Source organism: Polypterus senegalus, chromosome 3 (assembly GCF_016835505.1).
Source record: "Polypterus senegalus isolate Bchr_013 chromosome 3, ASM1683550v1, whole genome shotgun sequence".
NCBI lineage: Eukaryota > Metazoa > Chordata > Cladistia > Polypteriformes > Polypteridae > Polypterus > Polypterus senegalus.
Genome location: NC_053156.1, coordinates 298,240,924 through 298,265,905, shown reverse-complemented (window position 1 = coordinate 298,265,905; position 24,982 = coordinate 298,240,924). Strand labels below are relative to the sequence as shown.

Genomic DNA, 24,982 nt, shown 5'->3' with positions numbered 1-24,982 from the left:
CTGGAGGAATCCACCAGGCGGCAGTGTGAGATATTATCACGGTGAGAACATGTTCAGCTTCTCTGTGTTGTGAATTGCCTAGAACACTCATTAAAATTCTGATGAGACCTTACCGCAATATCTCTGAAAATTATGTTTATTGATTAAATCCATCAATCCAGGGATGTGTCTATTCCAGCAAGCACTGGGCACGAATGAGAAACAATCCCTGGACGAGGCCTCAGCTCATCGCAATACAAACACTCTCGTACACTAGCGTCATTTTAGCGGCACCAAATCCCAAATCTGCTTATCTTTGGAAGGAAACTGGAGCACAGTGTGGAATACAAGCAGGAAATACCAGCAACATAACTCCCTGCGAGACAGCAGTGCTATCACTCTACCACCGTGACACCCCCATGTTTGTAATTATTAACAGTATTCATTATTTAAACGAAATTATATGTAAAACGTAACATACACACTTTAATGCATTTCATCATGAAAGTGGTATCAAGTACAAATCTACAGATTCTAAATGTGCAGAGAGTTGAAATATCAGACATTTAATTTGTTCTGTGTGGTGATCTATTGCTGCTCGCCGCTGCTGTCAGGTCCAAGAAGCTCGTAGGAATTAAAAACTGGGATGACGTTTACGATGGTCTGCATTAATGATAAACTACGAGGTTAAAGTGGACATTTCTAGATTAAAGCCGAAATTTCCACTTTAAATCACAAAATACACGTTTTCACCGTGTCCTTTATTTTTTTCTCAGTGGCCCAAATACAGCGCTATACATTATGTTGCTGTTGTTAAGTTGTAAAAATAAAAAAATAAAAAAAGACAGCACAAAAGATGGTATGTGAGACTTTTAAAATGTGTCGTGTCATTACGATCGGGAATATGCGACGCTTGAATATAAAAGCACCACGAATGCATTTTGCCTCACCACATCGAAGCATTCATCCCGTAGGATCGGCATAGAGGCTTTCTGTCACATGCAGATAGTAAACAGAGACTCTGATGTCACATTCCGACTTTTAGCACACTGCGCCCCCCGACTTTTTGCTGGTACTGCAACTCGCGCACATGTCGCGCTAATTTCTGAGGACCTGCTCAGAGGACGCGTGAAATGAACGCTGGGAACGCGTGGCAGCCATGATGCAGGCTCGTACGTGTTCTGAGCGTGAAGTATAAACCGGCCCTAAGTCTTCGCCTCACTCACACCTGCCTGCTGCCATTACTGAGCAAGCTCTGCACTGGTGATGCCTGTAGCTGAATCGACTTTAGGAGACCGTCCTGGCACTTGACTTGCTGGACTTTCTTGGGCGCCCTGAAGCCTTCTTCACATCAACTGAACCTCTCTATTCTAACTCGATCAGCATGACAGAGTGATCTCCGGCCTTGTCCTCATAGACACTCTCGCCCGTGTTAACGAGAGGACCACTGAAATGACGTCAGCAGGTCTTTTAATTTTTAAAGTTCATTTTCATGGCAAAGAGGGACTTTGCAATTAATCTGATCACTCTTCAGAACATTCAAATGCAAATTGCCATCATAAAAACGGAGGCAACAAACTGTGAAAATTAATATTTGGGTCATTCTCAAAACTTTTGGTCACGACTATATGTAAACGTCTGCGGTGGGCTGGCGCCCTACCTGGGTTTTTTTTTTTCCTGCCTTGCGCCCAGTGTTGGCAGGGATTGGCTCCAGCAGACCCCCCGTGACCCTGTAGTTAGGATGTAGCAGGTTGGAAAATGAATGGATGGATATATGTAAGCGTACCTCATGGCAAGTTCAGATATATTCAGCTAAACAAACCCCATACTGTTAAAACAACAACGTTTATTTATATAGCACATTTTCATACAAACAGTAGCTCAAAGTGCTTTACATAATAAAGAATAGAAAAATAAAAGGCACAATAAGAAAACAAAATAAATCAACATTAATTAAGAGTAAGGTTCTTTGGCCATGGGGGACAGAAAAAACAAAAAAACTCCAGACAGCTGGAGAAAAAATAAAATCTGTAGGGATTCCAGACCATGAGACCGCCGGAGGAAAGGAGTTTCTGTTTTATCACTGGGTGCTTCCAACTATAAACTTGAAATTTAAAATCTGAAGAGAAACACCAAATCCCACGGCACGCGTCTGAACATTCAGTTGACTTCAAAGTTACTACCTACAAATTCAGGCAATAATGCTGTGGAGACACAGAAGTACTAACATTTATTTGAAAGAGTTTTTGTTTCCCAAAAGCTCTGTTTCCCCGTTGGTGGTCTCCAAAAATTTGAGAAGCGGAAGTAAAGGAATGGTTTCAAAGACCTACTTGTTACAAAAATAATAAACTCACCCCTTGACACTGGCTCTGTGCCTCTCACTTTTAAAATCGCTTCTGTAACCCCAATGTTAAAAAAGTCTGGTCTTGATGCTGACAATCTTAATAGTTTCCGGCCTATTTCCCACTTATATTTCCTGTCAAAAGTTCTTGAGTATGTTGTAGCTTCCCAACTCACCAACTACTTAACTTCTAATAATTTGATGGAAGCCGTTCAGTCTGGTTTCAGGTCGCGGCACAGCTGTGAAACTGCTCTGCTAAGGGTACCCAAAGATCTGCTTAATGCAGCAGACTCTGGACAAACCAGCATATTAATTCTGTTAGACCTCAGTGCAGCATTTGACACTCCGGTCAGACATGACACTCTACTGTCCAGAATGGAGAACATGCTGGGTATCTCTGGCACTGCTCTCCAGTGGTTCAAATCCTATCTGACTGATAGGCAAGAGTTTGTTAGTCTTGGCAACAGCAGGTCCAGCACAGTGCCAGTCACACAAGGAGCTCCTCAGGGCTCTGTCCTCGGCCCTCTTCTCTTCTGTATTTATATGCGTCCCCTTGGCCATATTATTCGTAGCTATGGACTGGGCTATCATTTTTATGCAGATGATACTGAACTCTATTCCAATGTTAAAAGTGGAACTTCATCAGAGCTTTCTCAGCTCACAACCTGCCTTAGTGAAATTAAAACCTGGATGGAGCAGAACTCTTTAAAATTAAACTGCAACAAAATTAAACTCCTACAAATTGGGACTAAAGTGCAACTTAATAAAATGAGCTCCTTCCCGGTCCATCTTGGCGGTGATCTCACCAGACCTGCCTCTGCTGTAAAGAATCTTGGTGTCATTTTTGATTCCTTCCTCTCTTATTCCGCCCACATAAGTCACATTAAGAAACTTTCTTACTTTCACCTCTGTCACGTATCCTGTGTTTGCTCCTTCCTCTCATTCTCTAATGCTGAGAAACTTTTCCCTGCTTTTATCACATCCCGCATCAATTATTGTAACTCGCTGCCGGCAGGTGTCCCTTCTAATCTTATATCACCATCCTGCCCCGTCTTCACTGGCTCTCTGTGTCTTACAGAATCGAATATAAAATCCTACTAATAACCTACAAAGCCTTAAATAACCTCACGCCAAACCACATCAGTGACCTTCTCTATCACGATGTGCCTGCCCGCCCACTAAGGTCCTCTGATTCTGGCAATCTTGTTGTGCCCCACACTAATCTACACTCCATGGGTGACAGCAGGGCCTTCAGCTGTATAGCGAGTGCCCAGACTCTGGAATGACCAACCGAAATTAATCAGGTCAGCTGACTCCATGAATTCTTTTAAAAAACAACTCAAAACTCATCTGTTCAGGAAGGCTTTTAGCTCTACTTGACTTTATTCCCCTTCTCTCAGTTTACGTCCATGTCAAAAGATGCTCATGTAACCTGTATGTGTGTGTGTGCCAGACCATCAATTATGTTGTCTGTTACGCTTTCTCTGAATGTACTGTCTTAATCTTCTCTATTTATTTATTTGGTTTGTACAATGCTATACGCTGTATACCCGGCCGTTCTTTCTTATATTCTGTAAGTGCCTTGATCATGGGAAAGGCGCTATATAAATAAAATGTATTATTATTATTACCTGTTGTCGCTCGAGCTTCTTGGCAAGTTTCTTTAGGACTGCAGGATCATCGACTTGAATGTGCTCTGGTAGTCGCTTCACAACTGCAAAGAGAGTTCATCGTTACACATGTGTACACTTAAGACCAGCCCTGTTCCTCAAGACATGTTACCCAAAACATCAAACAGGAACATCAAGGCTCCAACCTGCTTAATGACAGATAAAGCTGGCAGCACTGGGAAGATTATGTTTTTGTTGTTGCCATTGCTTTCAATACCATCCAGCCCGCCCCGTTAAGGGGTAAACTCACATGTGCAGGTGGAAGAGGCTACATCGCAGGTGGAAGAGGCTACGATGTACTGGATGATAGACTATCTGTTGGGCAGACCGCAGTCTGTGAGACTCAAGGACCGTGTGAGCAAAACAAGGAACAGGCCTTTCTCCTTTACACCTCAGACCATGGATAAGAAGAGCAGACCTTTTACCTAGGAGACAGAGCTCCTTTAATGTGGTTAAGTGACGTCCTTTACATCTTCTACAACTCTGTGATGGTCAGTGTGATCTTCTACAGAGCTGGTAACATCAAGGACAAGCCCACTGAATCAACAAGTGTTAGACTCGAACATTACTCAGGCTGTGAAAATTCTCTAAACGTTTCTTCTCATAGTTTATTTCAACCCAAACAAACTGAATAAGCTTGTTTTGCCTGAACATTTACAAAATGTTGGTGTCCACAACTCACATTTAACATTCAGCTCTAAAATAGACCACAGTAAGTCGGCAACTAAGGGACTCCCCTACCTGGCTGTGGTTCACTAGGAATGGCCTTGGTCTTTGAAGGCCCAGACACAGTTGCCGTCACAGAAGACTCTCCTTTCTGAACCTGTTTCGATGCTCTGTCGGCTTCCTGCCGTGCCCTCCTTTCTGCTCGAATCTCTGCTTTGCTTTTTCCTGATGGTGCTTTATCTCCAGTCGTAGGCGTCTCAAAGGAGTTTACAGCTGGAACAGCTAAAGGGCACAAAAGGACAATTTTGACTGAAGTAACATTGGTAATAACCACACATACATGAATACTAATTTGATTTAAACAAATACAAAAGCCAAAAAAATGGTGTAATGTAAAAGTGGTAATGATGGCTCACAAAAAGCAAAAGAGCATCCCAAATGTGTCAATTTAGTGATCAGAGGGATGCATTCATTCATTCATTCATTCATTTTCCAAACCCTCTTTATCCTAAGCAGGGTTGTGGGTTAGCTGGAGCCTATCCCAGCAAGCGCAGGGTGCAAAGGCAGAACCCGTCCCTGGACAGGGTGCCAGTCCATTACTGTTTGGCTGGAGAAATAAACACAATAATAAAAGCAATTGATTAGTAATTCAGTTTGTAAAAATTAAGTAATTGTGTTGACGAACTCAAAGGACTCATTTCATTTTAAATCACATGTTAATCAGATTACTAGGACAGCATTTTTCCACTTAAGAAATACAGTAATCCCTCACTACTTCGCGGTTCACTTTTCACGGATTCACGGGTTTTTAAATATAGTAGTAGTATTTCCTAGTCTAAGAACAACAAAACAAGTTCGGTGACTACGTGCGTTGTAACACGGGCTGTGATTGGTACATCGGAGGGAGACGACAAATCACAGCTTCCAGCTTTCTAATCGGGCCCATGATTGGTGCTTTGACTGATGCCCAGATCCCACAGCATCTCCCCTTGTCTCTCAGTCACGGCCATTTCGCTTCAAGCTTTCTCGCCACACGGTTTACTTTACACTGTACTGTGTGTGATTTTTTTGTGGTTTCTGTGTGTCGAACTTCGCTTCAATTTTCACCCCCTGCAATGGCTCCCAAACGTGCTCCTTCTTCCAAGGCTGGTGCTGAGCCTAAACGCCAACGAAGAATGATGAAGATCGCGGATAAGGTAAGCAGCGGCAGCAACTGCCGATCACAATGTTTTTGCAGCTTCGCAAAAAAGAGCCATCATCACGTCATATATAGGTACGTGTACTTCGCTATATAGTAACTGTAAACTTATCTACCGATTTCATATTGCTTAACAGTTGTCCCCGTTATTAATACAGTAAAAGGTGGGTTGTAAACAGTACAGGGAGGGTTTAAAAACGTCCAAATACACGTTAAATAATTAAAAAAATATGGTGTCCCTACTTCGCAAAAATTCAGTTATTGCGGCCGGCCTTGGAACTTATCTCCTGCGATAAACGATACAGGATTACTGTATAGCAACAGTGAGACCCCTTGTAACATTGCAAGATGCTGAGAAATTAATCCACACTTTTGTTTTCAGTCGACTAGATCACTGTAACACACTCCTTTCAGGACCACCCAAAAAAGACATCAATCGATTGCAACAGGTGCAGAATGCAGCTGCTAAAATTTTAACTAGGAAAAGAAAAGCTGAGCACATCACGCCAGTCTGAGCGCCGTTACACTGGTTACCTGTGTCATTTAGAAATGACTTTAAAATACTGCTTATGGTTTACAAAGCCTTAAATAATCTGCTCCATCTTATATTTCAGAATGTCTTACACCTTACACTCCAAATCGTAACCTTAGATCTTCAAATGAGTGTCTGCTTATTATACCAAGAGCTAAACTTAAAAGAAGTGGTGAGGTGGTCTTCTGCTGTTATGCACCTCAAATCTGGAATAGCTGACTGAGAGAAATTCACCAGGCTGATATGGTGGAGCACTTTAAAAAAAAAAAACTGCTAATAACTCATGACTTTAACATGGCTTTCACATAGCTTCATTTTAGTTTAATCCTGATACTCTGTAGTACTAGGGTGTTGTACCGTGTTAGCCATTATGAATGTAGAGAAAATCCAAGCAAAATGACCCCTTTTATTGGCTAACTAAAAAGATTACAATATGCAAGCTTTAGAGGCAACTCTGGTACATCTTGCCTGAAGAAAGGGGTCGAAGTTACCTCAAAAGCTTGCATATTGTAATCTTTTTAGTTAGCCAATAAAGTGTGTCATTTTGCATGGCTTTTCTCCAGATACTCTGTACAGTGGTGTGAAAAACTATTTGCCCCCTTCCTGATTTCTTATTCTTTTGCATGTTTGTCACTCAAAATGTTTCTGATCATCAAACACATTTAACCATTAGTCAAATATAACACAAGTAAACACAAAATGCAGTTTTAAATGATGGTTTTATTATTTAGGGAGAAAAAAACATCCAAACCTACATGGCCCTGTGTGAAAAGTAATTGCCCCCTGAACCTAATAACTGGTTGGGCCACCCTTAGCAGCAATAACTGCAATCAAGCGTTTGTGATAACTTGCAATGAGTCTTTACAGCGCTCTGGAGGAATTTTGGCCCACTCATCTTTGCAGAATTGTTGCAATTCAGCTTTATTTGAGGGTTTTCTAGCATGAACCGCCTTTTTAAGGTCATGCCATAGCATCTCAATTGGATTCAGGTCAGGACTTTGATTAGGCCACTCCAAAGTCTTCATTTTGTTTTTCTTCAGCCATTCAGAGGTGGATTTGCTGGTGTGTTTTGGGTCATTGTCCTGTTGCAGCACCCAAGATCGCTTCAGCTTGAGTTGACGAACAGATGGCCGGACATTCTCCTTCAGGATTTTTTGGAAGACAGTAGAATTCATGGTTCAATCTATCACAGCAAGCCTTCCAGGTCCTGAAGCAGCAAAACAACCCCAGACCATCACACTACCACCACCATATTTTACTGTTGGCATGATGTTCTTTTTCTGAAATGCTGTGTTCCTTTTACGTCAGATGTAACGGGACATTTGCCTTCCAAAAAGTTCAACTTTTGTCTCATCAGTCCACAAAGTATTTTCCCAAAAGTCTTGGCAACCATTGAGATGTTTCTTAGCAAAATTGAGACGAGCCCTAATGTTCTTTTTGCTTAACAGTGGTTTGCGTCTTGGAAATCTGCCATGCAGGCCGTTTTTGCCCAGTCTCTTTCTTATGGTGGAGTCGTGAACACTGACCTTAATTGAGGCAAGTGAGGCCTGCAGTTCTTTAGACGTTGTCCTGGGGTCTTTTGTGACCTCTCTGATGAGTCGTCTCTGCGCTCTTGGGGTAATTTTGGTCGGCCGGCCACTCCTGGGAAGGATCACCATTGTTCCTTGTTTTTGCCATTTGTGGATAATGGCTCTCACTGTGGTTCACTGGAGTCCCAAAGCTTTAGAAATGGCTTTATAACCTTTACCAGACTGATAGATCTCAATTACTTCTGTTCTCATTTGTTCCTGAATTTCTTTGGATCTTGGCATGATGTCTAGCTTTTGAGGTCTACTTCTCTGTGTCAGGCAGCTCCTATTGAAGTGATTTCTTGATTGAAACAGGTGTGGCAGTAATCAGGCCTGGGGGTGGCAACGGAAATTAAACTCAGGTGTGATACACCACAGTTAGGTGATTTTTAACAAGGGGCAATTACTTTTCACACAGGGCCATGTAGGTTTAGATTTTTTCTCCCTAAATAATAAAACCATCATTTAAAAACTGCATTTTGTGTTTACTTGTGTTATATTTGACTAATGGTTAAATGTGTTTGATGATCAGAAACATTTTGTGTGACAAACATGGAAAAGAATAAGAAATCAGGAAGGGGGCAAATAGTTTTTCACACCACTGTATATTTAATGAATTAGAATTACTATTCATGGTGGCTCCACAATCCATACTGACCCCTACTCTCTCTGCTGTTCTTTTTCCGGTTTTCTGTGGTGTTGATATGCACCACCACCACCTGATCAAAGCACCGTGATGTCCCTACATTGATGGATTAAAGGCCAGAAGTCCACATGACCGTCATCATCAAGTTCTTCCATGAGAATCCTGAATACCATGAGGACTAATCGAGATCATTGATGTTAGGTAGAATGCCTAGAGGGGGCTGGGTGGTCTCGTGGCCTCGGAGCCCCAGCAGATTTTATTTTTTTTCTCCAGCCGTCTGGATTTTTTTGGGGGGGTTTTCTATCCTCCCTGGCCATTGGACCTTACTTTTATTCTATGTTAATTAGTGTTCCCTTATTTTAATTCTTATTTATTTTGTCTTTTTTCCTCTTTCTTCATCATGTAAAGCACTTTGAGCTGCATTACTTGTATTAAATGTGCTCTAGAAGTTTTGTTGTTGTTATTTCCGGTGTAGTCAGCCAGGCTACACAGCATGTGATGAACAAACCTGAAGATTGCAGAAACCTCACCTCATGTGAAGATTTCAATCAAAAAACATATAGATGACAGGATCAAAATCTAGTGCATTTATAGATCCATAATGCCTTATGACAACAGTACAGGCTGGCGGTGGTAGTGTAAAGATATGGAAATGTTTGCTTGGCACACTTTAAGCCTGTTGATACCAATTGAGGATTCTGTGAATGTGCCTAAGCATTATTGAAAAGTTCATCCCTTTTATAAATGAAAATGTTCCATCCAATAAAGGCTATACCATCTTAAACCGGTTCCATATTCCTGCCAGCGACTTCAGTAAAAGTGTGACTGAATAGGCCCCATAAACAGACTGGTTCCTGTCTTGTTCCTAATGCTGTTTTGCACAGGCTCCGATTTCACAAGACCCTGCATTTGATTTGGTGGGTTTAAGAGTTGTAGGTAATGCTATCCACGTTATTTTTGTTTGTTGCCTACTTCAAGAGAAAATGGGTGGCCGATACCTTTGATTCAAAAATTTAAGCATTAGCAAGCAGGAGGCCATTTTGAAAGAAGGCATCAACGATTAGGGTGACATAGCCCATGCAAACTCTTACTTTTCTCCCACCTCCATTCATAGAAAAATACGTCCATGTAAATAGTAAAGATTTCTCTTCATTGCTTAACTGAAACCTACCTTTTGGCAAATTTGTCTGGGCCTGCTGTCCATCTGATGTCGTCGTCGACTTCTTCTCTTTTCCCTTGATCTCTTCTGTTTTACCCTGGTCATCCTTCTTTGATTTCTTTTGTTGCTTCTTCTCTTTTCTCAAGCGTTGTTTTTCCTCTTTGGAGAGCTCCCGACCTTCAGCCTGTTGAAAACGTTCAAACAGTACATTAGGGGAACTAAGGCTTATGGAATATAAGAAGTCTGAGAGAAGACCATCCCGTTCATTGAGCTTGTTAACGTCGCCTAGTAGTGCACTAAATATCACAGTTAATGGATTAGGAGCGATTTTTTAACACCAAATCTATCTGAGAAGTGAAGATTTTCGATCAACATATGATATTAATTTGGTGCATTTCCAAAACATTACGCTTAGTGATGCTGGAACTACAATAGATAGCAACGCTCACGGGTTGGTTTTTGCCCTGGGAACATCTCTCTATTATATATTAAAAAAAAAAATCTTGCGACGAGATGTGATCTTCTGAAGAGAGACAGAGATACTTTCACTTCACACAACACGGTCAAGTCACGTCATACTGACATCCATTGGAAGCATGTTCCCGTGAGACGGTGACCTAGGCAAGAAAAGTAATAATCAGCCCGGAACAAGAGGAACTGAAAACCTTGCAGGTCCAAATGGGGTCAGAAATAAAAGACAAAGAGTAAAAGACACAGCAGAACTTCATAAAGACGTAAAAAAACCTTGGGGCGATACACATGCAGAGCAAGTTCAAAAATATGACAGTACTAAAATTCAAAAGTGTCAAAAAAAAAAAAAAAAAAAGAGTACAGATCGCATTCGCACAAACAAACAGAAATTATTACTATGAGAAATAACAGAACAGCAAAAAAAAGATCGAATATATGGACATAGGTGATATGTCGGAACTACGTAGATATTGTAAGGTTTTAAAGTTTAAGTCGGAGACTTGTAGATCGTCAAATTCGTCTTGCCATCAGGGAAAAGTACTGCTGCTGCTTCCCAATGGAGAGGCGTTCCAGCGAGAATTAAAAGATTTGTTGTTTGTTGAAAGTGAAATCCACAAACACTACGGGAAAAATATACCTGCCCGGGGTTTGTTTCCTGCCTTACGCCCTCTGTTAGCTGTGATTGGCTCCAGCAGACCCCCGTGACCCTGTAGTTAGGATATAGCAGACTGGATAATGGATGGATGGATATCTTGGACAGTGGCTGCTCCCTCGCAGTTAGGAGACCTGGGCGTGCTTCCCAGAGTGAGTTTTTGCATGTTCTCCCCGTATCTGCGTGGGTTTCCCTTGGGTGGTCCGGTTACCTCCCACAGTCCAAAGACATGCAGGTTGGGTGCATTGGCAAACCTAAATTGTCCCTAGTGTGTGCGTGTGTGCGTGCGCCCGGCGGTGGGTTGGCACCCTGCCCAGAGTTTGTTTCCTGCCTTGCACCCTGTGTTGGCTGGGATTGGCTCCAGCAGACCCCCATGACCCTGTAGTTAGGATATAGCGGGTTGGATAATAGATGGATGGATGAATAACTCATCAGCTTAGTAATTTTTCATATTCAGTGTTTTTCTGTTAATTGTTAATCTGCCAATTGGTTCCTTTAACTTATTTGTTTTAGAATTAATGTCATTTTTGTTTTGTTTGTTCGTTAATTCACTATGATATTTTTTGATTTATTGTAAAGCACATTGGTTTACACTTATGGTGTTTTTTAAAGTATGCTTTACAAATAAATTTAGATTTTCCAGTTCACTTGTCTGCTCAAAACAGTGCCACGTTTCACCTACTGCATTCTGTACAGTTAGGAGTTAGATTCATGCCACTGGGTAGAGGTAACATGGCACATGTTGGTCAAGTGTGCCAACAAGAGATTCACTGCTGTATTTTGTACATGTGACAATAAACCTGACCTGATTACACTACATTTTTTATCAAAGCTGTAGATCTGTGAAAGGGCCAAGGCGACTTGCATGTACTTAGCAAGTTCACAATGCCAAGCGACACTCTGCACTATGCACCTTCTGCGGCATGTCGTGAGTTGGATCGGTGCTAAAATGTTGACTTTGGTACTGACACCAGCTTTCAGAACATACTACTGGCACCAAAACAATACCAAACCTAAAATGACAAATTAACTGGTGGCTCTGAGGCTAGTGATCTGCACCAGGATTCAGAAGGTTCTGGGCTCGAAATCCACTCAGTTGGACCCCAGAGCAAGGCCGTTAACCTGCAATTGCTTCGTCCTGGGTATAACGTTAATCTGCATCCAGCCCTGTAAGAAGGTCCTCCAAATTACAGGGAAACCTGTACTTGGCCAGCATAAAAAAAAAAACCTCACACTGTTCCAGTGTGGTCCTGAAGTGTCACCCGTTGCACTAGGGTCCTAATCCAGGTGGTTCAGCGTGAGGTGGGAATCAGCGCATGCTCCCTAAACCCCAACCCAACCACTGACCTCCATGGTTCACAAGACAATCATGCACTTCCCCGTTGTGCCACATAAATGTCCACCTCCCTGCTTTGACGAATTCTGAGGTTCTCCCTTTTAAACTTTCCAATGCACACCGATTGTTGGGGTTTGGGGATGTGTTGTAGCGGCTACCACATATTATATTCACTTTATCTGTTTCTGCCGCCATGCTCCGGTTGAAAATTCATCCATCCAGTATCCAACCCGCTATATCCTAACTACAGGGTCACGGGGGTCTGCTGGAGCCAATCCTAGCCAACACAGTGCACAAGGCAGGAAACAAACCCCGGGCAGGGTGCCAGCCCACCTCAGGGCACAGACACACACACACACGGGACAATTTAGGATCACCAATGCACCTAACCTGCATGTCTTTGGACTGTGGGAGGAAACCAGAGCACCCAGAGGAAACCCACGCAGGCACGGGGAGAACATGCAAAGTCCACGCAGGGAGGACCCTGGAAGTGAACTCCTAACTGCGAGGCAGCAGCACTACCCACTGCACCACCGTGCCACCCCTGAAAATACATGTTCTGGAAATGAAGTAATTGTAGGATGGAACGTTTGGGGGGAATGGTCAAGCTGTGCCTGTGGGTCCTTGCATAAACATGCTCTTGTGTGACCAAAGAGGGGACAGACTTTCTTCAAAAGGAAGGAGGAGAAGGAGTTCAAGGGGCCCTCCAATAAAAGCATGAGAGGCCAACTTGGTGAATTGGTTTATGCGAACAACGATTACAAGTGTTGGCTGACCATCGGAGGACATCTGTCTGTGTCTGTGTGTGTGTGTGTGTGTGTGTGTGTGTGTGCGTGTGCGCGACGCTGCCTTTCTTACTATCGAATCTTACGTCTTCCGTTTCATAGGGAGGGACACTTTAAAGCCATAAAGGTGACAATGGCTTCTAGGATAAGAATCGGCTCCGCAACGGTAAGAAAACTCCATTATAACTGACATCAATGACATCATTTTACTTGTAATCTGCATTTCGTGCCGATCAATTTTGCAACCCTGCAGTGCTACACTTCTTTCAAAACAGTCCCCTAGACTGACGTTTACTTGATCATGTGGAATTGCTTTGCTTTGTAAGATGCTTTGGATAAAAGTGTCTGCTAAGCAAACAAATGTAAATGTAAATATAAGATTCAAATCCAGCACCTGCTTGTTGACAGCACAGAGCAGCATGCATTTTCTTTCCACATCTGAGCGATGTGCCTCCATGATTAAATGATTGGTCCTGTGCGAGTGGGCACGAGTGGGTCCTAAGTTGGTTCATGCTGTGGTGGTCAGCTGGCGCCTGGAAGGACAGGGAGAGGGATTATACCTACCCTGGGCCACGAGAGGGAAGCCCCCCTGGTCTCTATGGGGGCCACAGGAACCGAGCATGGAAGCTCAAACCTATTGGGGCCCGTGGCCACCAACAAGGGGGTGCCAGGAGGATTGAGGAGCCCTGGATGTCAGCACTTCCACCTCACCTGGAAGTGTTGCCGGAAGGAATACCAGGGACGCCCGGAGTGCTTCCGGGTGCTCGTGTGGCACTTCCACCACACCAGGAAGTGCTGCAGGAAGATCGTTAGAGCGCACCAGGAGCACATCCGGGTGGACATAAAAGAGGCCGCCTTCCTCCAGTCATTAGCCGGAGTCGGGAGGAAGAAGACAAAGCCTGGGAGAGAGGAGCAGAGGCGGTAAAGGAAGGACCATTGAGAGGCCCGGACTTTAGACAGGTGTTTGGTGCAGGGGGCACTGTGTTGTGTGCGGACGGATTGTAAATTCTGTAAATAAACCAGGTGTAGTTTGGCACTGCCAGTGTCTGTCTGTTGGTGTCCGGGCTGGTATATCACAATGCATGACGCTTGTTGCTGTTGGAACAGGCTTCATCAATGCATGATGATGCATTACATTACGTAGGGTTTGAGAATATTTTACTGTTGCATTAACTTGACAAAAAAAAATTTTAAAAAAAAAATGCATATTTACCTTTAAACGTGAAATGCTTGCCTTATCTTCAGACTCACCTGTAATTTAAACACAGAAAAAAAAAATAAAATAAACCTTAGAGGAATAAAAACAAACAAACAAACAAAAAAATAAACAGCAACAACATACTTATGGAGAAAAAAAAAAAAAACCAACAGGGGCCGAAAATATATCTGTACAACACGGAGCCCCTATACAGTATATATATATATACATACAGTGTATATATATATATATATATATATATATATATATATATATATATATATATATATACACACTGTGTGCACAATTATTAGGCAAGTGAGTATTTTGACCATATCATCATTTTCAATGCGTATATTCCAACTCCAAGCTGTATTAACTTGAATGCTTATTGGATTTAAGCACGTCAGGTGATGTGCATTTGTGTAATGAGGGAGGGTGTGGCCTAAGGAGATCAACACCCTATATCAAGGTGTGCAGAATTATCAGGCAGCTAGTTTTCCTCAGGCAAAATGGGCCAAAAAAGAGATTTAACTGACTCTGAAAAGTCCAAAATTGTAAAAGGTCTTTCAGAGTCATGCAGCACTTTTGGAATTGCTAAGATATTGGTGTGTGATCACAGAACCATCAAACATTTTGTTGCAAATAGTCAACAGGGTCGCAAGAAACGTGTTGAGAACAAAAGACGCAAATTAGCTGCCAAAGATTTGAGAAGAATCAAAGCGTGAAGCTACCAGGAACCCATTATCCTCCAGTACTTTCATATTCCAGAGCTGCAACCTACCTGGAGTGCCCAGAAGTACAAGGTGTTCAGTGCTCAAAGACATGGCCAAGGTAAGGAGGGCTGAAACCCAACCACCACTGAACAAGAAACATAAGTTGAAACGTCAAAACTGGGCCAAGAAATATCTGAAGACAGATTTTTTTCAAAGGTTTTATGGACCGATGAGATGAGAGTGACTCTTGATGGACCAGATGGATGGACCTGTGGATCAGTAATGGGCACAGAGCTCCACTCCAACGTGGAGGTGGGGTACTGGTATGAGCTGGTATTTTTAAAGATGAGCTAGTTGGACCTTTTGCATTGAAGATGAACTCAAAATCAACTCCCAAACCTACTGCCAGTTTTTCGAAGACACTTTCTTCAAACAGTGATACAGGAAAAAGACCAGGATTTGTATGCAGGCCAATGCTCCATCACTTGCATCGAAGTTCTCCACTCGTGGCCAGCCAGTAAAGGCCTTAAAGATGAAGGAATAATGACATGGCCCCCCTTCCTCATCTGACCTAAACCCTATCGAGAACTTGTGGGCACTTCTTAAACGCTAGATTTACGGGGGAGAAAAACAATCCACCTCTCTGAAGAGTGTCTGGGAGGCTGTAGTCACTGCTCCACAAAAGCTGATCGTCAACAGATCAAGAAACTGACAGACTCCATGAATGGAAAGGCTTATGACTGTTATTGGAAAGAAGGGTGGCTATATTGGTCATTGATTGATAGATTTATTTTTTTTGAAATGTCAGAGATGTTGATTTGTAAATTTTGAGGTGTTTGTTTATTATTCTCACTATAACAGATGAAAAGAAACAAGTGAGATGGGAAAATTTTCATTTTTCCTTTAGTTGCATAATAAATCTGCACACTAATAGTTGCCTAATAATTGTGCGCACATATGTATTCCCCTGATGATGTTCACACTCACATTTCCGTTGTGAAACATTCAGGTTTCAGGTTTATTAACATTTTGGATTGACTGGTAGCACTGTGTTTGTTCCATATTAAAATTAATCCTCAAAAATACAACTTGCCTAATAATTCTGCACTCCCTGTATACACACACAGTGGCCTCCACAATTATTGGCACTCCTGGTTGTGTTCTTAGGCTTCTAATAAATTCTTTTTTTTCCCCAAAAAAATATAGGCTCACAACATAAAAAAGAGAAAACTCCAACCTTTAATTAAAGTACATTTATTTTCGTTAGGAAAAAATATCCTACATTAAGAAATACATTTTTTACATGAAATCATGTGTGCCACAATTATTGGCACCCCTAACAATTCCTATAAAATAAATGTAATTAAAGCATTTTTGCAATTTCTAGTTTTGTTTTTAAAGCTGATCAGAGTAAATTGGACCATTTAATTAGTAATTAATGACATCCTGTGTCCCTGGGGTATAAATATGATGTGACACAAAGTCCTACTGCTCTTAGCCACTCTTCAATATGGGAAACACAAGAGAACATGCTGTTCAGGTAAGTCAGATGTGTGTCGACCCTCATAAGTCAGGTAGTGGCTACAAGAAAATAGCTCCTCACCTAAACCTGCCTGTATCTACAGTTGGAGGAATAATAAAGAAGTGTAAAAAAATGGGAACAGTGACAAACAAGGCTGGACGAGGACCCAAGTTTATCTTGCCACCACACACAATGAGGAGGATGGTAAGAGAAGTAAAAAATTCTCAAAAGCTCACTCTTAGAGAACTGCACCAAAGAGTGGTATCGTGGGGTCACAAAGTCTCCATGACAACCGTAAGACGCTATCTCCATGCCAACAAGCTGTTTGGGAGACATACAAGGAGAAAGCCTTTTCTCACCTACAATCACAAATGTAAACGTCTGGAGTTTGCCAAGTGGTACTGGGGCTTCAACTGGGACTGTGGTTTGGTCAGATGAGACTAAAATTGAGCTTTATGGCAACAAACATTGTAAGTGGGTCTGGCGTGAATCCAAGAAACAGTATACGGAAAATCACCTCATGCCCACTGTAAGGTATGGTGGAGGATCTGTGGTGCTGTGGGGCTGTTTCTCTTCCAAAGGCCCTTCTTAGGGTGTATGGCATCATGAACTCCTTGAAATACCAGGACATTTTAAATCAAAATCTGGTAATCTGGTGGCCTCTGTCAGAAAGCTGAAGATGAGTCGTCATTGGATCTTCCAGCAGGATAATGACTCTAAACATAAGGCAAACTCTACACAAAAATGGCTCACCAGGCACAAAATCAAGCTCCTTCCATGGCCATCTCAGTCCCCAGACCTCAACCCCATTGAAAACCTGTGGGGTGAGCTGAAGAGGAGAGGACCCACCAGGACTCTGGATGATCTAGAAAGACGATGCAAGGAGGAATGGTCAAAAATCCCTGTCTCTGTATTCTCCAACCTTAGTAAAATATTATAGGAGAAGATTAAGTCCTGTCTTGTTGGCAAAAGGGGGTTGTACAAAATATTAACAGCAGGGGTGCCAATAATTGTGGCACACATGATTTAATGTAAAAAACGTATTTCTTAATGTGGGATTTATGTCCTAATGAATAAATGTACTTCAATTAAAGGATGGATTTTTCTCTTTTTTATGTTGTGAGCCTATATTTTTTTTGGGAAAGAAAAAAAAATTATTAAAAGCCTAAGAACATATCTTAACCAGGGGTGCCAATAATTGTGGAGGATATATATATTTGCAGCGGAAGAAAATGAATCACGTATCATAAAGTAGTTTTTATTCCTGAGCCTTCAACCTCTATCAGGGGTCTTCATCAGAGAATAACGCTTAATACTTACAACAATCAAAGGCAATATATAGCAATAACTTATGGGGGGGGTTATTGGGTGTAAAGTCTTGTTTATTAAGAAGAAGTTCTTCTTAAGTTTGTATATGCTGGATTGATGTCCAAGTGTCTGTTGATGGCGTTCCCATTTGATAACCAGGATTCAGCCAGCTCTCTAGCACTTTTATTATTGGCTTTAAATTTTACTTGTACATCGTCCCAATTAAATGTATGTCCCGTTGATTTAGTATGCGTATAGATCAATGATAGTGAGTCCTTTTTTCTTCATTCATATATATATTATATATTATAGGCCCGGCCGGGATGCCCAGGAGGACCGGAGGAGGGCTTGTGCCTCCTCCAGACCGCGAGGGGGCGTCCGCCCTGGTTGTGTTGGGGGCCTCGGATAAAGGGCTTGGAAGCCCTGTAGGGACCCGTGGCCACCGGTGCCAGAATATCCGTGGAGCCCAGCACTTCCTGGTGTGAAGACAACAGGGTACACCCGGACGGCTTCCGGGTGCACAGCCGGCACTTCCGTCACACTGGAGTAGTGCTGGGAAGCAGCTGGAGCCCATCCAGGTTCCCATTTAAGGGGCCGCCTCCCCTCAGTCGAGAGCGGAAGTCGGGTGGAAGTGGACAGAGCTGGAGAGAGGACGGGAGGCGGCCAGGAGAAAGGCACAAGGACTGTGAGGCCTGGACATTTGGGGGAATCGGTGCAGGAGGCACTGGGGAGTGCACGTGACTAACTGTAAATAAAACGTGTGTTGGGTGAAATTAAGATGTCCGTCTGTCTATGTCCAGGTTCTATATATATACATATATATCTACAGTTCCTGACACAAGTCTTGTCGCTTCTCTATTTTGTAGAAACTCCTGCTATTAACCTGACTTTTAATTAATCAACTGGTGTTAGAAATTCATATGAAAAGCTAAAGCCCTGCCAAATGATGTTTACTGCACTGAAATAAATTAGTTTCACTGAAAAAAGATTTATCATTTAATCAAGACAGAAAGGTCACATTTGGGCAAGACAAAAGTTTTGTCGCCTATACAGAAAATGAACAACTTTACTGCAAATCCAAAAACGTGTCAGTAAATTATGTAGTGGTGCTGTGAGATCCAAATTTAAGATCTTGTATGACTTCCATGAGCTTGAAGGACAGCATCCATGTGGTTTGGCAAGGATTCATACAATTTATTGATGAAGTCATCAGGAATAGCAAAGAAAACAGTCTTGCATGCATCCCAGAGTTCATCAATATTCTTTGGTTTCGTCTTCCTTGCTTCCTCTTTCATCCTACCCCACATATGCTCAATGATGTTCATGTCTGGTGACTGGGCTGGCCAATCCTGGAGCATCTTGATCTTCTTCACTTTAAGGAACTTTGATGTGGAGATGGAAGTATGCGATGGAGCACCATCCTGCTGCAGAATTTGGCCTTTTTTATGGTTGGGAATATAAGAAGTAGCTAAGATTTCTTGGTATTTTAGACTATTGATGTTGCCTTCCACCCTACAGATCCCTCGCATACCCCCATACTGGATGTAACCCCAGACCATGATTTTGCCTCCACCAAACTTCACTGTTTTCTGGGTAAATCTCGGCTCCATGCGGGTTCCAGTAGGTCTCCTGCAATATTTGTGGTGACTGTGGTGTAATTCAACAGAAGATTCATCTGAAAAATCCACCTTCTGCCACTTTTCCAGTGTCCATCCTTTTAGCAGGCTGTGGGCCTTGGCAAATGCCACACGGTTTTTCAATTGTCTTTTGTTTAGTGCTGGCTTATGGGCACTGATTCGACCATGGAGGCCATTTCGAGGCAGAATCTGACAAACTGTTCTGGTTGACACAGGGACTTCAGGTGACCAGGTCTCGTGGAGCTCTGCTGCAGTTGAAAATGGGCTGGCCTTGGATTTTCAAGCCAACAAACGGTCCTCTCGAGCAGTTGTCTTGCAGGGTCTTCCTGACCTGGGCTTGTCAAAAACGTCTCCAGTCTCTTCAAATCTTTTTTTTTATCCTCTGAACTTGACGCTGAGACACATTGAAGGCGTTGGCCACATCAGCAGTGGATTTGGTCTTCAGCCTCTTGATAATCAACACTTTAGTCTCAGGGTGAATCTTAGGCATGTCTGCAGAGCTCGAGTTGCAGTTGATGTGAAGGTCTAGTGTACTGGGGTTCTTTTTATACACACCTGAGACCTTATTGATCCATTATTAGTCACAGGTGAAGCTTATATGACAAGGCGACAACACTTATGTCTTGCCAAAAATGGACTCAATGGGCTTTACCAAGCTGTGAATATTAGAATACTTTTTGTCAGTTTCGTTTTGCACTGAAACATTATTACAAGAGCTGATGGGATTAAAATGACCCATTTCTTGTAACAAAATCTTAATTAGAAATATATTTTAATGGCACTTCAGGTCAATTTGTACACAAGCGACAAGACTTTAGTCAGGGACTGTGTGTGTGTGTGTGTGTGTATTATATATATATATATATGCACACACACACACACTAGCTGTGTAAGCTCATGATGTAAAAAGGCCGGGGTCCTACAAACTATTGAAATCATCAGAAAAAAAAATTGAAATGTAGAGATGTCAGGTAATTGAAATGAACTTCTCTGGGCATCTCTCTCCTAGGAAGATTCGTTTTGCCAACGTGCTTGCATCACTTATGATTAGCGGCGGGAGGAAAAGTAAAAGGGATAACATTTTGCTGATGTTAGGAGCCAAGCGACTTTGTCTTTCTTCAGAGGTTTTGTTTTGCTGATGTGCTGGCCTTGCAGAAACGTTGTTGTCCAGATTCGTAAAAGTCGCTGGGATATTCTTGTGCCCTCAATTTTGCAGTGAAATTCGTGTTTCTAAGTTTTTTAGACACAGAGAATTTGATACTGCTCACTTTGACATTTCTGTCTCATGCAGCGAACTAATTCGCGTGCCTTTAAACGAGAAGACATACAGGACACGTGCACAAACAGATAGAGGCACAACTAAATTTGTACGAAGAATTGCATTTGCTTGAAAAACAACAAACTAGAAAATAGTATCTGAATGACAGAACTACAGATTATTCAATCGTTTACCTTATTGGGAAGTTTTGTAACAGTCAGTCTCTATACTCCACACATTTCCGTTGTTAAATTTAAAATCTGTTTTTATGCATTAATTCCGCGATTCTGTCCATGTTTCCTGCATCACGGAAATCAAAGGGCCCTACATTAAAAAGGCTAACAGAATGTCAGGTTATATAGCGCCTTGATGTGTGGAGTACAAGTCACAGGAGGTTCTGCTCAGTCTTTATAACACACTGGTGAGGCCTCATCTGGAGTACTGGGTGCAGTTTTGGTCTCCAGGCTACAAAAAGGACATAACAGCACAAGAAAAAGACAAGAGAAGAACGACTGGGCTGATTAGAGGACTACAGGGGGTGAGTTATGAGGAAAGATTAAAAGAGCTGAGCCTTTTCAGTTTAAGACAACGAAGATTAAGAGGAGACCTGAGTGAAGTGTTTAAAATTATGAAGGGAATTAGTCCAGTGGATCGAGACGGTGACTTTAAAATGAGTTCATCAAAATGATTTTAGGAGCCGTAGTGGACTCGACATAACTGCCAGCCAGCATTCAGAAGCCATGAAGAAGGCTAACAGAATGTCAGGTTATATAGCGCCTTGATGTGTGGAGTACAAGTCACAGGAGGTTCTGCTCAAGTCTTTATAACACACTGGTGAGGCCTCATCTGGAGCACTGGGTGCAGTTTTGGTGTTCAGACTACAAAGAGGACAAAGCAGCACTAGAAAAGGTCCAGAGAAGAGCGACCAGGCGGATTTGTAGCAGATGAAATTTAATGTCAGTAAATGTAAAGTATTACATGTAGGAAGTAAGAATGTTAGATTTGAATACTTAATAGAAGGTATAAAAATTGAAAGTTCATCTTATGATAAGGATTTAGGAGTCCTAGAGGTCTCGACACTATCAACGTCAAGTCAGTGTTCAGAAGCCATTAAGAAGGCTAACAGACTGTCAGGTTATATAGCGCCTTGATGTGTGGAGTACAAGTCACAGGAGGTTCTGCTCAGTCTTTATAACACACTGGTGAGGCCTCATCTGGAGTCCTGGGTGCAGTTTTGGTCTCCAGACTACAAAAAGGACATAACAGCACAAGAAAGGTCGAGAGAAGAGCGACGAGGCTGATTAGTGGACTACGGTGGGCGAGTTATGAGGAAAGATTAAAAGAGCTGAGCATCTGCAGTTTAAGACAAAAGGAGATGAAGAGGAGACCTGAGTGAAGTGTTTAAAATTATGAAGGGAATTAGTCCAGACTTTAAAATGAGTTCATCAAAATGGAATTAGGAGCCGTAGTGGACTCGACATAACTGCCAGCCAGCGTTCAGAAGCCATGAAGAAGGCTAACAGAATGTCAGGTTATATAGCACCTTGATGTGTGGAGTACAAGTCACAGGAGGTTCTGCTCAGTCTTTATAACACACTGGTAAGGGCCTCATCTGGAGTACTGGGTGCAGTTTTGGTGTTCAGACTACAAAAAGGACTAAGCAGCACTAGAGAAGGTCCAGAGAAGAGCGACTAGGCCGATTCCAGGGGATGAAGTATGGAGCAATTCCTTGTCACGTCATCACACTTTTGGACCTCATCATCACAGATTTTAACAGAACTTGGCATCCTGATTTGGTCATATGAGTAACCCATGGAATTGAAAAGTCACATGTCTTGGATCAACACTAACAACAATTTATGCTAACAAAGCTTGAACTTATTGATGGGGGATTATGACTTTGACTGGCTATATCTCCCTAAATATAAGTTGCACAGAAATGGTTCCCATATTGTTTTAAAGCCCTTTATCAACTCTCTATTTTGTGTAAATACAATACTATCCCCAAAATTGAAAAAATTACCACATTACCAATATTATTACTGCACAGCCCCCAATAAGTTTAAATTTTTGTTGGCTTATATCTCCCTTAATAATGATCAAAGCCAGGTTATACACTTCAGTTCCAAAAGACCAAATTAGTATTCCAAGTTTTATTAAAATCTGTGACAGTAAAGGTCCAAAATTGTGATGATGTGACATGAATTACCATATGAAGAAAAAGGAGCTGAGCCTTTCCAGTGACACGATTGAAGTGTTTACAATTATGAAGGGAATCAGTCCAGTGGATCAAAATGGATTCAGCAATGAGACGGTGGCCACAGATGGAAACTTGTTCAGGGTAAATTTCGCACAAACATTAGGAAGTTTTTCTTCATACTGAGAAACACAGACACGTGTAACAAGCGACCATGTAATGTGGTAGGCAGTTGGGCCTTTCAGAACTTGACGATTAAGTGGATGGATGGATGGATGGGTCTGGACAGCTTTGTTAGTCTGAACGGTCTGTTCTCGTCCAGATTGTTCAAATGTAGTTCTGATGCACCCAAATTCACCGACTGCACTGTAACTGACGTTTATCATCTTCGGAAATCTCGCGAGCGAAACCGGGTAACAGAGCTTACTGCCTATAACAGAAAGAGCCCGATCGCTAGTTGCCGCAAACGGCCTGAACTCAAAAAGGTTAAAATTGTTTTCCGATGTTTCGTTCCATTGTCTTCTGAAAGTTCTTTCAACATTATACGAGTACGGGGAACAGTCGGTAATCCCATGCGTGTTGGTAACACAGCCAGTACATCACAGGGCGTATTCACGAACGCGGCGGCGGCGGTAGTGCCATTCGATTACCGTGCAAGCCAATGGCATGTGCTCGATCATTTCCATACCTACATTAAAACTATGCGCTATGTTTAATCTCCAGCACCCAAAGAGTGAACGACGGTTCTGTTGAGTTGTTCTGAAGCTAAAAGCCAGAACCATACATGAATTAGTCATAAATGACAGAAGTTGAAGCAGCTGGACCCAGGAGCTCCATTCCACAAGATTTCGCTACTTCATCCAAGCCTGAAGCGTTAAAAGTTTTAAAGCAAGCAGCTACACCGCTACTGACCCTCGACAAATAGCAAATTCATTAAATTAAATATCCTACCGTCTACGACACCAGCACCGCTACTCAGTCGCTGACTCGCAGCTCCATCATCTTCCGCCATGTTTGACAGTCGTGGTCTGGCGCGGCTTTGACGACGTAGGATTCACGGAAGTGACGTAATCTGTGAGCGCCCTATCCATGTGGATTCATTCAGTAGCCGGGAGTGCAGTAATAATCGTAATGCACCAAGTAAGGAAATATATTTTGGTGTTCAGCGTGCACTATTGGTAATAAAAATGACAAGAAATATAAAAGTATGAAACACCTGACGAAAAATACAGAGGGATTGCGTGAAGGGAGTGAGCAATGTCTGTATTTCTTCTTAAGTGCCTCTCGGGTCGATTCTGTTTTTCTTTATTGATGGTTTAATGATCTGCAATTCACAAAAAAGTGATAACGTTTGAAATGTGTAATGTCTGTTTAATAGCGTGCCTCTCTCCATGCTTCTTACTGAGGTAAAATTAGCTTGACGTGACTTTCGTTTGACATTCGGACTTTGAGGCTTCATGTCGCCGAAACGAAAATAGCAATTAAAGTCATTAAAAACAACAATGGCAAAAAACTCACATTTTTCTCACAATTTGTTTTTCCAGAAATGTCATTTAAAGATAAATATCAAAAGGAGCTCTCATAATGTAATTATTATTAAGAGTCACTACAGCGGATCATCTTCCATATCTTTCTGTTCTCATCATCTTGCTCTGTCATCACATCCAGAAACCTTCTCTTAGGCCTTCCTCTTCTCCACTTGCCTGGCAGCTCTATCCTTCTCCCAATATACTCAGCATCTCTCCTCTGCACATGTCCAAACCATCACAATCTCACATCTCTGACTTTGTCTCCCAATCGCCCAACTTGAGCTGACCCTCTAATGTCCTCATTTCTAATCCTGTTCATCCTCGTCACACCCAGTGCAAATCTTAGCATCTTTAACTCTGCCACCTCCAGCTCTGTCTCCTGTGCCACCGTCTCCAACCCATATAACATAGCTGGTCTCACTACCGTCCTGTAGACCTTCCCTTTCACTTTTTCCTGATACCCGTCTGTCACAAATCAGTCCTGACACTCTTCTCCACCCACTCCACCCTGCCTGCACTCTCTTTTTCACTTCTCTTCCACAATCCCTGTTATTCTGTACTGTTCATCGCAAGTATTTAAATTCATCCACCTTCTCCAACTCTACTCCCTGCAT

At 42.2% G+C, this 24,982-nt stretch overlaps 1 protein-coding gene across 1 annotated transcript in view; it reads right to left on the bottom strand.

Annotated features, from left to right (window-relative positions):
- Positions 1-23,899, bottom strand: part of eif2b4 (eukaryotic translation initiation factor 2B, subunit 4 delta) — a 58,400-nt gene extending 34,501 nt beyond the window's left edge. Inside the window, exons 1-5 of the mRNA XM_039749490.1 lie at positions 23,791-23,899; positions 14,217-14,254; positions 9,772-9,943; positions 4,732-4,938; positions 3,952-4,034 (exon numbers count right to left, since the gene is read on the bottom strand). Of these exons, the coding sequence (XP_039605424.1) occupies positions 3,952-4,034; positions 4,732-4,938; positions 9,772-9,943; positions 14,217-14,254; positions 23,791-23,851 (561 nt within the window). The 5' untranslated portion in view covers positions 23,852-23,899. The remainder of the gene's footprint in view (positions 1-3,951; positions 4,035-4,731; positions 4,939-9,771; positions 9,944-14,216; positions 14,255-23,790) is intronic.
- Positions 23,900-24,982: the final 1,083 nt, after the last annotated feature.